Source organism: Schistocerca americana, chromosome 10 (genome assembly GCF_021461395.2).
Source record: "Schistocerca americana isolate TAMUIC-IGC-003095 chromosome 10, iqSchAmer2.1, whole genome shotgun sequence".
Classification (NCBI taxonomy): Eukaryota; Metazoa; Arthropoda; class Insecta; order Orthoptera; family Acrididae; genus Schistocerca; species Schistocerca americana.
In genome coordinates, this window is record NC_060128.1 from 94,575,603 (window position 1) to 94,589,257 (window position 13,655).

The following is a 13,655-nucleotide window of genomic DNA, read 5'->3' on the forward strand; positions in this document are numbered from 1 at the left end:
AGTTTTCTTTGTGCCATGTGAAATGTCAACGAAAAATTAATCAGCACCAGTCTAATATTCATTCAACAGTCTCTAGATCCATGTGCATATAGAAACACAGTACAATAAATGTAAATTAATGCAGATGAATAGGAAAAAGAATCCTGTAATGTTTGAATACTCCATTAGTAGTGTAGCACTTGACACAGTCACGTCGATTAAATATTTGGGCGTAACATTGCAGAGCGATATGAAGTGGGACAAGCATGTAATGGCAGTTGTGGGGAAGGCGGATAGTCGTCTTCGATTCATTGGTAGAATTTTGGGAAATGTGGTTCATCTGTAAAGAGACCACTTATAAAACACTAATACGACCTATTCTCGAGTATTGCTTGAGCGTTTGGGATCCCTATCAGGTCGGATTGAGGGAGGACATAGAAGCAATTCAGATGTGGGCTGCTAGATTTGTTACTGGTAGGTCTGATCATCACACGAGTGTTACGGAAATGCTTCAGGAATGCGGGTGGGAGTCTCTGGAGGAAAGGAGGCGTTCTTTTCGTGAATTGCTAATGAGGAAATTTAGAGAACCAGCATTTGAGGCTGACTGCAGTACAATTTTACTGCCACCAACTTACATTTCGTGGAAAGACCACAAAGATAAGATAAGAGAGATTAGGACTTGTACAGAGGCATTTAGACAGTCATTTTTCCCTCGTTCTATTTGGGAGCGGAACAGGGAGAGAAGATGCTAGTTGTGGTACGAGGTACCCTCTGCCACGCACCGTATGGTGGATTGTGGACTATATATGTAGATGTAGATGTAGAAAACAATGATGTACAAATGTTCCACTCTCTTTCATTCTGGATGCCCTCCGTTTGCCAGGTGTCGGGCGAGAACGTGACGTCGGTGCACGTGGAGCGGGTGCTGGCAGTGTCGGAGGAGAGGCGGTCTGGCGTCTACGCACCGCTGACGCGCCACGGCACCGTCGTCGTGGACGGCGTTGCCGCGTCCTGCTACGCCGTCGTCTCCAGCCACTCGCTGGCCCACTGGTCCTACGCACCCTACCGCTTCGGCTCCGGTGTCCGGGACTTGTTCCGGAAACTGTTCTCGACCGGTCCAGAAGGTGGCGGACCGGAGGCCGCGGGCTCCGAGCGGGCGACGCCCGGTTCTGGCGTCCACTGGTACGCCCGTGCTCTGTACGCAATTGCCAGGTTCGTCCTGCCCTCCGGCATGCTGTACAAGTGATGCTGTCGGAGTGCTCTCTGTGATAATGTAATTAGTGACATTGACTCATTAGTTGGGGAACTTTCAGCATACCTGTGCTCATCCTCAGTGTATTTTTCCTACTCTGAAGAAGATACTTGCCTTTGACAAAAACTGCGACAAGGTGAAGAGTAATACATTTGAGAACTTGTTGGTGTCACTGTACCTATAACGCATTACATACACTATGAAGTAATGCTCCAGTGTAGATAGTGTATATCCTGGTGATAAAAAAAATGAACAACAATATAGTGTGATGATGTCGCTTGTTTCCATCGCTATAGAAAATTAGCACGATAGTTCCATTTATTGACTAGGTGTTTATAAGACACCACAAATAATATTACAATGCACAAACTGCAAATGCCAGAATATATCCTAAATTGTGATCCGAGTTGGCCATCGTAATAGAAGGAATGTGTGATTTCATCTCTGATTCGATACCTAGTAAAGTGTTTGTCAGTACCAGCAGAAATATTTAATCTTCAGGTGAAAATATAGACCTGATTTTGCTATTGCTTTTACAGCATGTGGCAGGTTTGTTAGTGCTTGATATTTGTACTGAACACCTAATCATGACTCAAGAACCAGCCTGCAATTTTTGATTTAATTGGCAACTGATAGTTTGCCATTGTCTTCTGACATTACCTTCCTTTATTATTGCCTTACAACTACCAAAATGAGACAACAAAACTTATGAAACCTGGATTCCTCCACATTACACCCCTGAATGAAGGTGCCAATAAGAAAGAAATTACACACAGTCATAGGTATGGTGCAAATGTGGAAATTATTTACCTGCGATGCTGGACATCCACACTGCTTACAAAAAGAGTATGACAGAGAGTTTAAGCAGCAGTATTGTCAAGTACAGGAAAAGATAAACCAGGTTTGTTTGGGAACAAAATATGTGAAAAGAACACAGTATGATGCACAAAGACTGAACAATTTGGTCAATCTTTGTATTGTTAACTCATTTTCATAAAAGTTCCATTCGGAGTAGAAGTGTCCAAGGCTTCCCTCTTCATTTAGAAAATGTATTGACAACAAGCACCCTCTCCTTCAGGCTCATGGGATCCGAGACTAAACAGATAACAAGAAAAAATGAATAACCCAATACACACATTTGTGACGGAAACTACTGTTTACTGCATTTAGAAAACATGTTACATATCATATATCACCAGAAACTGACTACTTTACAGATTTGTACTTAAACCATGCAGTATTTTCTATTACTTGTTTATAGTTCACTTTCAGTTAATAATTGTCCAATATTAAAGGAGTGATCCAGAGGGAAATTAAGTAGAACAAAATGTATTTCATCTGCTTGAAACTTTTTTTTGCAGCTAACAACAGTTATCCATATGCGATTTCTGTCTCTAGGCTTCCTCACTGTCTCATCTTTGGGTGTGCAGGAGAGGTCACAGATTTTCTTATCTCCTCTTCATTTGTCATGCAGCAATTCACTGAAAATTCTCATCAAACACTTTAATTTAGCCATTGTTTGCATTTTGACATTTGAAACTTTCACTCACTATTGCTGTGCTAATCACACATAGCATGCATTATCAGTGTCATGCAAGTTCAAGGACATGATAACCAAGTAATGATGTTGACACGCAGAGTTTGAGCTTTCCGCAGTTATCAGTGCAACATATACGTCTCTCACTTTCATCCCTTGCACAACCATTTTCCTAAACTACAAATTCATTTTCAGCTTTCACCAGTTTCTTTTAATTTCTCTATTCTCTATCTCATTTTACAACTCATTTAATTATACGCTATATTAAGGACCCACACTTTTTCTTGGTGTTCCATACCTTGTCTTTTCCTGCCCCTACATGCACTCTCTCTCTCTCTCTCTCTCTCTCTCTCTCTCTCTCTCCATTTCTTTAATGTCCTATGTCCTCTACCCCTCCTCTCATTCATTCTACCTCTACCCATCTACCTCTACCCATCCTCTTGTCTCACTCATTTTACATGTCCTTTTCTTGCCATATCTTACACTCATTCTCTTTCATTATAATGCAACACAAAGTGAAAATTTATTTTAGAAAAAGAGGTCCCATAGCATTAACTGATAATGATTTTCATTTGGTAAGTTCAAGACAATAATAGCCACCTGATTTTTCTGGGTTCAACATGGCAATTTTCTTCATGTTTTAGAACCATACATGATTTATAAAGGGCAAGACATCTGCAGACTTCAAAATTATAATTTCTATTGTTAATAGAACACTCAACTATCCTAACTCTGGTATACATGATACAGGCCTAATGCCCTAAAACCTATTGTCAGCACATGCTTTTCTTCCATAACAATACTAAAAAGAAACAGCACTTTTACCATTAGGTATAATTTTTGTCTAAGCTGCATAGCAAATGGAGAGCTCAATCTTTCGATAGTCACATATTTGATGGCTATCATGAATGAGTTTCCTTATACACAAAAACGGCTGGTACAAGAGCCTTCTTTGAGCACCAATAACGAATGCTTTTGTCATTAATAAAATTCAGATCTATGTTTCATAAATTGTGGTAGTGAACCACAGTGCAACATAATTCTGTTCATGATTAAATGGTTCAGTTTTCCACTGAAATAGAAGTAACTGAAAGGAGATTTGTTTACTGATTTCACTTATAGATGAGTGTAGCCATCTGTTTCTTCAGTCATGAATCCTGCTGCTTACAAAATAAGCAAGCCTTACATTCCCTCTTATTATGTTAATGAGCTAGTATGGTGAGCATTTTTAACAGTTAAAATAAACAGCACAAGATGTAAGATGCAAGTTCTTGCACTTTACAGTGCACACTTTGTGTCCCTGTAAATGAATTAATTATTTATCAACTGATCAACAACAGCTTTATTTTAGCTATCACAATATCAATTGACTGTTTTAGTTCTAGAAGAAACTGTTGTATATAATGGAGAGAACAGTATAACGCATGAATTATGATAGAGGGTTTGTACCCTCAGCAGAAATGTGACCAGTTATGAACTGAGTTTACTTTTAGATACTAACTCTTGAGTTTATATACAGTAGAAGCTTTGTACTAATATTTTACTGTGTTATATTCTCGTTGTCCTGGCAGCAGCACAGACATTTATGGCAAGAATACAGAGGAAGGAAAATGTACATTGGCGTGATAAATAATATTATAATGTGTACAGTTGAATTATTTATGTTTTTGTATGATTTATATAATACTGAAAGAGTAATATAAAAAGTGAGATATAAATGTTGAAAAAATTACATCTATTTATTTTATTTGTATGTTTTTGAGAGGTATTGAGATGTCCATTTTAGTTTATATGTAAAAGTTTGTTTATCAGTGTACTATAAATTTGAAAACAAGAGACTGAAATGTAATTAAATGTGCCTAATGACACAATCTCTGCTATTCACAATATGCCTTAAAATAAATTTTTATCACAAATACCAAGGATGAATGTCACAAAAAAATAAAATGTACACCATGGGATTAAAAAAAGAAGTTTGTGTCAATATTTAAACAGTAGATGAACAATGTGAACAGCATAGAATTTCTTTATCAGAGCTATATTTTGCTTCATAAATGGTAGACACAGATTTGATTAGATATGGTATTTTCTTCCTCTCAGTATAGATATCACACACAATTTTTGAGAATTGAGAACAGGAAAATTAAAAAATAAGATAGCCTATCATTGAACTATCTCGTATACATATTGTGTATTTTTATAACAGTCCCCCATTTGTTAAATGTAAACTACAGCATTTACATATAGAGAAAATTCACTTTCTCACTCCCTGCTGACTTAATGCTTCCATCTCCACTTACTTTTTTTTATCTAGTTGTCTGATTGTTACTGTGGGATATGTGTGCAGATCACACATTATTTGAATTAAATGTTTGGTATGCTAAGCAACAACAGTACTGGAGTACCAGCAACATTTTTTCACTGCAGTTCATAATGATCAATGTATTACCAAAGACTCAAGTTTCACAATACCACAACCATTTCTTGTCTAAGAGCACATGGGGTCTGAGGCAATAATGCTTGTTTCCCTAGCAGGCTTAGCTGGGAAACTATGAGTAAACTAACTATAACAATAAAATACTGAAGCAAACATATTTTACAGTAACTTTATATCTTTCTCTAAACCAACAGCAAGTTATTTACCAGAAGTTACTGAGTTGAGTAAGATAAATTTCATATTTTATGTTTAAAGTTGATTTTGAACTACCTACACATGAATGTCAAATAATTACCAGCACAGTCATTCATTAACCACAGGTGTAATGATATAGTGCAATTAAAAGTCATGCATGTGAATTAACAGCCCAATATGCTAGTGTATAATGGCAATTGTCTCTCAAGTAGACAATAATTCATTAATTAAATAAAACAGTTATAGTAGCTGGCTTCTAAGGCTGAAAGATAATTGTAAACCATTCCCAGGGATGTCATGCAGGTAACATATTACAGACTTTCGTATGAAGCATCTCAAGATCATTTCACAGAGCTCCATATTGTAAATGTGCATTCCTCCATAAATGAGTAACTTGTGTCACAAAGCTGTCAATCTACTTACTGACATACATATCCTAAAGATTGTGAAAGTTCCTACTTTTCTGATAAGTGAGCTCACTTTGTTAGAGCTTTCAAAATATTCTAATTTTCTTGTTATCTGTGGACATATCCATTATAGTGACAACTGAGTGTCATGAAAGCAGTTACTCTCATAAAAATTTCTTTTCTGTTTAGTTACTTTGATTCCATATCTATGATGATCATTGTGATTTACATGCAGTTTGTACGACTATGTTTTTATGTGATTATTTTTTTTGATTAATCTACTCTGAAAAATTGTGAAATGTACTGAATTTGAATTAATTTTATTGTAAACAATTTGTTAAAAGCATCTGTAGTAAAGTTTATATTATGCTGCAATTCAGTCAAAAATGCTTTAACATTACTTTCCACAAATGTAAAAAATACATTAATTAAAACTCTTAATGATGTTTACATTGGGACAAGATTTCTGTAATAGAAAGAACTGTAGATATGGATGTAATTTTGTTCTGTACAGAAAATATATGTAATAGTAGGAAATGATTGAAAATTATTTTGCTTGAAAAATGTTTGTACAGTTTTGATTAAATTATGTTTCAAACATATCAATACCTATGTGACTGTTGAGGTGGAACTACTTTTCTATTTAATATTGTGCAAACCGTGTTTCTTCTTCTCATATAACTACAAGCTCATGGAATTTTGAAATACAAATTTATATTATGTCAACTTGGGAATTTTGTACAATACTGAATACTGTTAATTTAAGGTTTAAAAGCAGTCCACTTAGGACCAAAGCGGCCATGCTCAGTAATGTTCAACATAAAATTACACTGCTTGATACACTGGTGGAATATGTTTTGGAAATTATACAGCTATCATAGTCTCCTCATTTCTTTTCTCAGCAGAAAACTGAAATGTTCAAACAGCAGCAAAATCTTACTCATGTTGTGAACTAACCATGACATATATTAAATGCAGTAAATAAAATTGCATCTTTTCAACAATGTCCTTTATTAATAATGCTTCAAATTTCACAAGATTACTCCTTCATTTTCAAACATCTGTCTCTCGATATTACATTATTGAGAAAGTGCAGACATAAATTAGCTGAAATTAGTGCCATATAAATAAAACATGTAGCTTGCTATACCATGGGCAGTTAGTTCCATGTGGCAAAGATTTTGGTAAATCTATGGGCTTCCAAATTTACTTAGGCCATAGCACCTGAGAAGAACAATTAAGTGTACCAGGTAAACTTCTAATCTCCATGAACTTGGTTTTTCAGTGCATAACGTAATAGCAATTTACAACATTTTTTCTTTTGTTACTACATGTCAGAATCATCATGCTTACATTATGTAATAATTTGTGACAGAACAGCACCAAACATATATTATATTAAAACTAAAATTGTTCTAGTGAGACCTTACACCAAAATGGTACTCACAACCAAACCACATATGCCAAAGGGGAAATCCCAAAAAGGAACAAGTATAATAAGGTCCAAGTGAATCTGAAATACTCACTACCAGACAAGGAAAATTAGCAAACACCATGACCTACACACAAAGAAAATATTTTTTAACAAAAGGAATGATTGAATCATGTGAAAAGCAAACACGATAACTGAAATTTAGGTGGGAACCAGGAGTGTAAACATGATTTAAAAAGCAGCATTGTGGAAACATGTAAATAACCTCTGAAGATGTCTACGGTGTCAATCTCAGACTTTTTGCAGGTAAAGTACTGCCTGAAAAAAAGCTGCTCATACGTCTGGACATATATTTACAAAATTTAAAAGTGGAGCAATGATCGCCAATTTGTTGTAAATGTTCAAACAAGGAAAATTTGCACTTCACAGGACACAGAAAAGTGGTATTCTATGCTGAAACACCAGTAAGTCACAATTTGGATTAGTCTACTTATACACACACCATTGTGTAATAATTTACGGGGTTATGAAACAGAATGATCTCACAGACACAGCCATAGCAAGGTGGATGGCAGACTATGATTCATTCTTGAGAAAATACAGTCAGTCTTCAAACTAGACTGAATTACAAACCAATTGGGCACCTCATCTCAGAATATTGTTCACTTGTTGGTACTAATAACAATTAGGACTAACTCAGTATCTTGAACTTATACAGAGAAGGGTGGCAAAAGTGGTCACAGGTTTGTCTGGTTTGCATAAGAGCTGCAGAAATGTTGAAAAACGGAAATTAGCAGATGTTGGAAGGTAAGCACCAGTTACCCAAGAAAGACTAATTAAAGTTTCAAGAATCAGTATTAAGAGAAGAACTCAGATATATTTCTCTGCCCACTCACTATACGTTATAACACTACCGTCTGCTACTACTATACCATAACCTCAAAGCTGAAGGCAGTTGGTATAATGAAATTATTCTTATTCAAGTAATTATAGTATGAAGAAACAGAGCAGTGTTACCCTCTGAGAGGAATTTCGTTATGTTGACCGTGTTGTACCTAACGCAGGTGGCTTATCAGAAGTGAAAGTCAGAATTACGTAAATATTCAAACAGTAACAAATAATATTTTACCTAGCTACACTGTTTAACTATCAGTTTAATAAGTCACAGCTGCAAAATACTAACACGAATTATTTACAGACGAATGGAAAAACTGGTAGAAGGCGACCTCGGGGAAGATCAGTTTGGATTGCGTAGAAACAATGGAACACGTGAGGCAATACTGACCTTACGACTTATCTTAGAAGAAAGATTAAGGAAAGGCAAACCTACGTTTCTAGCATTTGTAGACTTAGAGAAAGCTTTTGACAATGTTGACTGGAATACTCTCTTTCAAATTCTGAAGGTGGCAGGGGTAAAATACAGGGAGCGAAAGGCTATTTAAAATTTGTACAGAAACCAGATGGCAGTTATAAGAGTCGAGGGGCATGAAAGGGAAGCAGTGGTTGGGAAGGCCGTGAGACAGGGTTGTAGCCTCTCCCCGATGATATTCAATCTGTATATTGAGCAAGCAGTAAAGGAAACAAAAGAAAAATTTGGAGTAGCTATTAAAATCCAGGGAGAAGAAACAAAACTTTGAGGTTTGCCGATGACATTGTAATTCTGTCAGAGACAGCAAAGGACTTGGAAGAGCAGTTGAATGGAATGGACAGTGTCTTGAAAGGAGGATATAAGATGAACATCAGCAAAAGCAAAACAAGGATAATGGAATACAGTCGAATTAAGTCGGTTGATGCTGAGGGCATTAGATTAGGAAATGAAACACTTAAAGTAGTAAAGGAGTTTTGCTATTTGGGGAGCAAAATAACTGATGATGGTCGAAGAAGAGAGGATATAAAATGTAGACTGGCAATGGCAAGGAAAGCGTTTCTGAAGAAGAGAAACTTGTTAACATTGAGATTTAAGTGTCAGGAAGTCGTTTCTGAAAGTATTGGTATGGAGTGTAGCCATGTATGGAAGTGAAACATGGACAATAAATAGTTTGGACAAGAAGAGAATAGAAGCTTTCAAAATGTGGTGGTACAGAAGAATGTTGAAGATTAGGTGGGTAGATCACGTAACTAATGAGGAGGTATTGAATAGGATTGGGGAGAAGAGAAGTTTGTGGCACAACTTGACTAGAAGAAAGGATCGATTGGCAGGACATGTTCTGAGGCATCGAGGGATCACAAATTTAGCATTGGAGGGCAGCGTTGAGGGTAAAAATCGTAGAGGGAGACCAAGAGATGAATACACTAAGCAGATTCAGAAGGATGTAGGTTGCAGTAGGTACTGGGAGATGAAGGAGCTTGCACAGGATAGATTAGCATGGAGAGCTGCATCAAACCAGTCTCAGGACTGAAGACCACAACAACAACAACACTGTTTAAAGAATAAAGAAAACGGTCACCAGCCTAATTAGGCATCCTTGTTTAAGAAAGTAGGTATGAGTAACTTTAACGGACAAACAATCTATATTTTGCCACACGCGGGTGCAGTGAAATCTGACACTTGCATACGTTAACGTTACTGGTAAGTCTGGAGCTGACAGAGTTGAAAAGATTATTTGCATAAATATAGCAGATAACAATACACACTATTACTTTCAGGACTTATTCAAACTGAACGTTCTCTATAACATTACTATTAATATACACTGTAGAATCCCAAATTGGACATAGGTTCAGTATTACTTTCCAAACATTTTCCTAGCTGACATAAAATTGTAAATGTAGTTCACTGCAAAATTATGAACTGATTACAGGTTAAGTCTCTCCCAACTAAATATTATTCTATTTAGAATGAAAGTTAATTGGAATTCACTGACAGGTTACTTCTCACTGTCTTTTGACTAAAGAAATTATTGTTTTCATAAATAGTGATCTTTCTATTAATTGTTATTTATCATGAGCAAAAAGGATAACCTGTGGATCGTATTACTCTAGTAATATGAACTTTCAATACCCAAAAGAAACCAGTGCTTAGCAAGTATGAGAATATGACTTTCCACTATTGCAGTTTTCCACTTTTACTACAGTGAGACACAAAATTAACATATTTGTAAGATACTGACTCACCTTTTAAGATTTACAACAGGCAGCAATGTGATCATTTAATAAGCAAAACTTTATAAGCCTCAGTTTTAAGAACCTTTAATTTTGAAGTTGGCAACAACATATTAATAAGCAGTTTTAATAGGAAAATTATTTTCTGCAAGCATCATTTACTGTAACTCACTCTCTTGCCACTTTAACTTTAACTTTCTTTTTACTATGTTCAAGAGGCATTATTTAGTTAAAACACTATGCTTCAATGTTCTTTCAATAAGGAGACTCGGTAATCACTTTAGTTCAAGCGGAGAGGAACCTGAGAGGTGTTATGAATTCAGGTAGATACATAAATTCAGTTATAAATTAACTTATATTTGAGCACACTAACAGATCCAACAAGCTGGCCCTTCACTGTACATTACTATAGTGTTCCACTACAGTGATTGCGCAATGTGGTGGCGATTGCATGTTGGTAGGTGGATTTGCAGGCAGAATTGCTGGACTCTGTTTCTTCTTGTTGGCGATGATAGATACCAATTTCAGAATAGTTCCAGCTCTTTATCCATCCATCCGAGGCATTGGAAAGCGTCAGGGACAGCCTCTGTCAGAACCAGCACAATGTACAATTTTACATGGGCAGTTCACAGTTTGGTAGCTCGTCCCCGACTGACTCTTGGTTCCACCTTTTCTACCTAGGCCAACCACAATTTGCGAGCGCTACTCAGTTCCGTTCCCTAGGGGACACCTTTTACATGGTATAACTAAGAACCCTAAGTGAAGGTCGGCAGTTTACATAACAACAAACAAACATTTTAAATAAAACAGAACATTTGCACATATTAACATTTTTATAAAAAATTATTTAAACAACAGCACAGTTATATACACTAAGTTTTGTCTCCCTCCAAATGAGACAAAGATTTTTAAATGATAGATACACTACATTGCATACAATCAAACCATGACATCAAAGTTTTTTACACAGAAAAGAATAAACACTCTCATGATATCAATTCAATCCAACAACATTTACAGATACTCAATGTTATAACATTAAACCAAAACAAAAGGCAAAATACATCTGTACAGCATTAGAGCTGTGGTGTTACAACGTGGCTCTCATAAGATCTGTGAATGTAACATTAGACTAACTGCTACATGCACAGAGACATTTAACGCAAGAATACACAAGCTATTTTATCACAGCAGACATCCGAGATGAGTCTGCAGAACTCAGGTATTTTTTTTTTTTTTTTTTCATGTTGTTGTTGTTGTAGTCTTCAGTCCTGAGACTGGTTTGATGCAGCTCTCCATACTACTTTATCCTGTGCAAGCTTCTTCATCTCCCAGTACCTACAGCAACCTACAGCCTTCTGAATCTGCTTGGTGTATTCATCTCTTGGTCTCCCTCTACGATTTTTACCCTCCACGCTGCCCTCCAATGCTAAATTGGTGACCCCTTGATGCCTCAGAACATGTCCTACCAATCGATCCATCCTTCTAGTCAAGTTGTGCCACAAACTTCTCCCCAATCCTATTCAATACCTCCTCATTAGTTATGTGATCTACCCATCTGATCTTCAGCATTCTTCTGTAGCACCACATTTCGAAAGCTTCTATTCTCTTCTTCTCTAAGCTATTTATTGTCCATGTTTCACTTCGATACATGGCTACACTCCATACAAATACTTTCAGAAACGACTTCCCGACACTTAAATCTATACTTGATGTTAACAAATTTCTCTTCTTCAGAAACGCTTTCCTTGCCATTGCCAGTCTACATTTTATATCCTCCCTACTTCAACCATCATCAGTTATTTTGCTCCCCAAATAGCAAAACTCCTTTACTATTTTAAGTGTCTCATTTCCTCATCTAATTCCCTCAGCATCACCCGACTTAATTCGACTACATTCCATTATCCTCGTTTTGCTTTGTTAATGTTCATCTTGTATCCTCCTTTCAAGACACTATCCATTCCGTTCAACTGCTCTCCCAAGTCCTTTGCTGTCTCTGACAGAATTACAATGTCATCGGTGGACCTCAAGGTTTTTATTTCTTGTCCATGGATTTTAATTCCTACTCCGAATTTTTCTTTTGTTTCCTTTACTGCTTCCTCAATATACAGATTGAATAACATCGGCTACAACCCTGTCTCACTCGCTTCCCAACCACTGCTTCCCTTTCATGCCCCCTGACTCTTATAACTGCCATCTGGTTTCTATACAAATTGTAAATGGCATTTCGCTCCCTGTATTTTACCCCTGCCACCTTCAGAATCTGAAAGAGAGTATTCCAGTCAACATTGTCAAAGGCTTTCTTCATATTGTTATCTTTTCACTTAAGACAATAAGGAAAATATGAATAAATACTATTACAGCAAGGTTTTATTAATAACAATATATTTACTGTGGTTAAGTCACAATATTTTTTGTTTTAATTCACTCAGTAATAAACCATGAAAAAAAAACACTGATAGGAAAAAAATTGCAACACCAAGAAAGAGTTGTGCAACATAAAAGAGTGTCAATAGGTGTGTTTCTGCATCTGAAAGGTGACTTCTACTCAAATTTCATGCCGGTTGCATAAGAGTGGCATTAGTAGCGCCACTGTGAGGATGCAACTCAGGTCGTGAGGGACCGGATGTGGTGAGCTGATGTTAGTCGAGAATGCCTTTAAGGCAACAAAGATGTCATTTTTATCAACACCTCACTGAGTTTCATTGAGGCCATATAATAGGGCTACAAGAAACTACATGTTCCTTCTGCAATAGTGCAAGAAGACGTGGCAGGAATGTAGCCACTGTGCACGATAACTGGCAGCCGTGGTCACGAGAATGTACGGTTGCAAGAAGACTGTGCTCCAAACAGCCGTGTGGCAATACCGAGAGGGAAGATGACCGTGTTCGGCATATAGCTCTGGTGCTTCGCACAGCATCTGCAGTAGCAATTTCAGCACCAGTTGGCACTGAAGTGACGTAATGAACTGTCACAAATCAGTTACTTCAAGGGCAGCTCCAAGCCAATGCCCTGCATTCCATGGGACTGGAAGAAGGCCCAGGTCTTAGCAATCTATAAAAGGGTAGAAAATCGGATGTATATAATTACCGGCCAATTTCACTGACATCGATTTGTTGTAGAATCGTGGAACATATCTTATGTTCAGACATAATGACCTTTCTAGACTCTGAGAAGCTCATCTGCAGAAACCAGCATGGTTTTAGGAAACAGCGGTCATGCAAGACACAGCTGGCCCTCTTGTGCATGATATACAACCGGCTCTAGATACTTGCTCCCAGGTTGATGTCATATTTCTCAACTTTTGAAAGGTG

General features: G+C 37.0%; 1 protein-coding gene across 1 annotated transcript in view; it reads left to right on the top strand.

Annotated features, from left to right (window-relative positions):
• The window catches only part of LOC124552266 (sonic hedgehog protein), a 548,478-nt gene extending 541,719 nt beyond the window's left edge, over positions 1-6,759 (top strand). The window contains exon 7 of the mRNA XM_047126546.1: positions 863-6,759. Within this exon, the coding sequence (XP_046982502.1) occupies positions 863-1,225 (363 nt within the window). The 3' untranslated portion in view covers positions 1,226-6,759. The remainder of the gene's footprint in view (positions 1-862) is intronic.
• Positions 6,760-13,655: the final 6,896 nt, after the last annotated feature.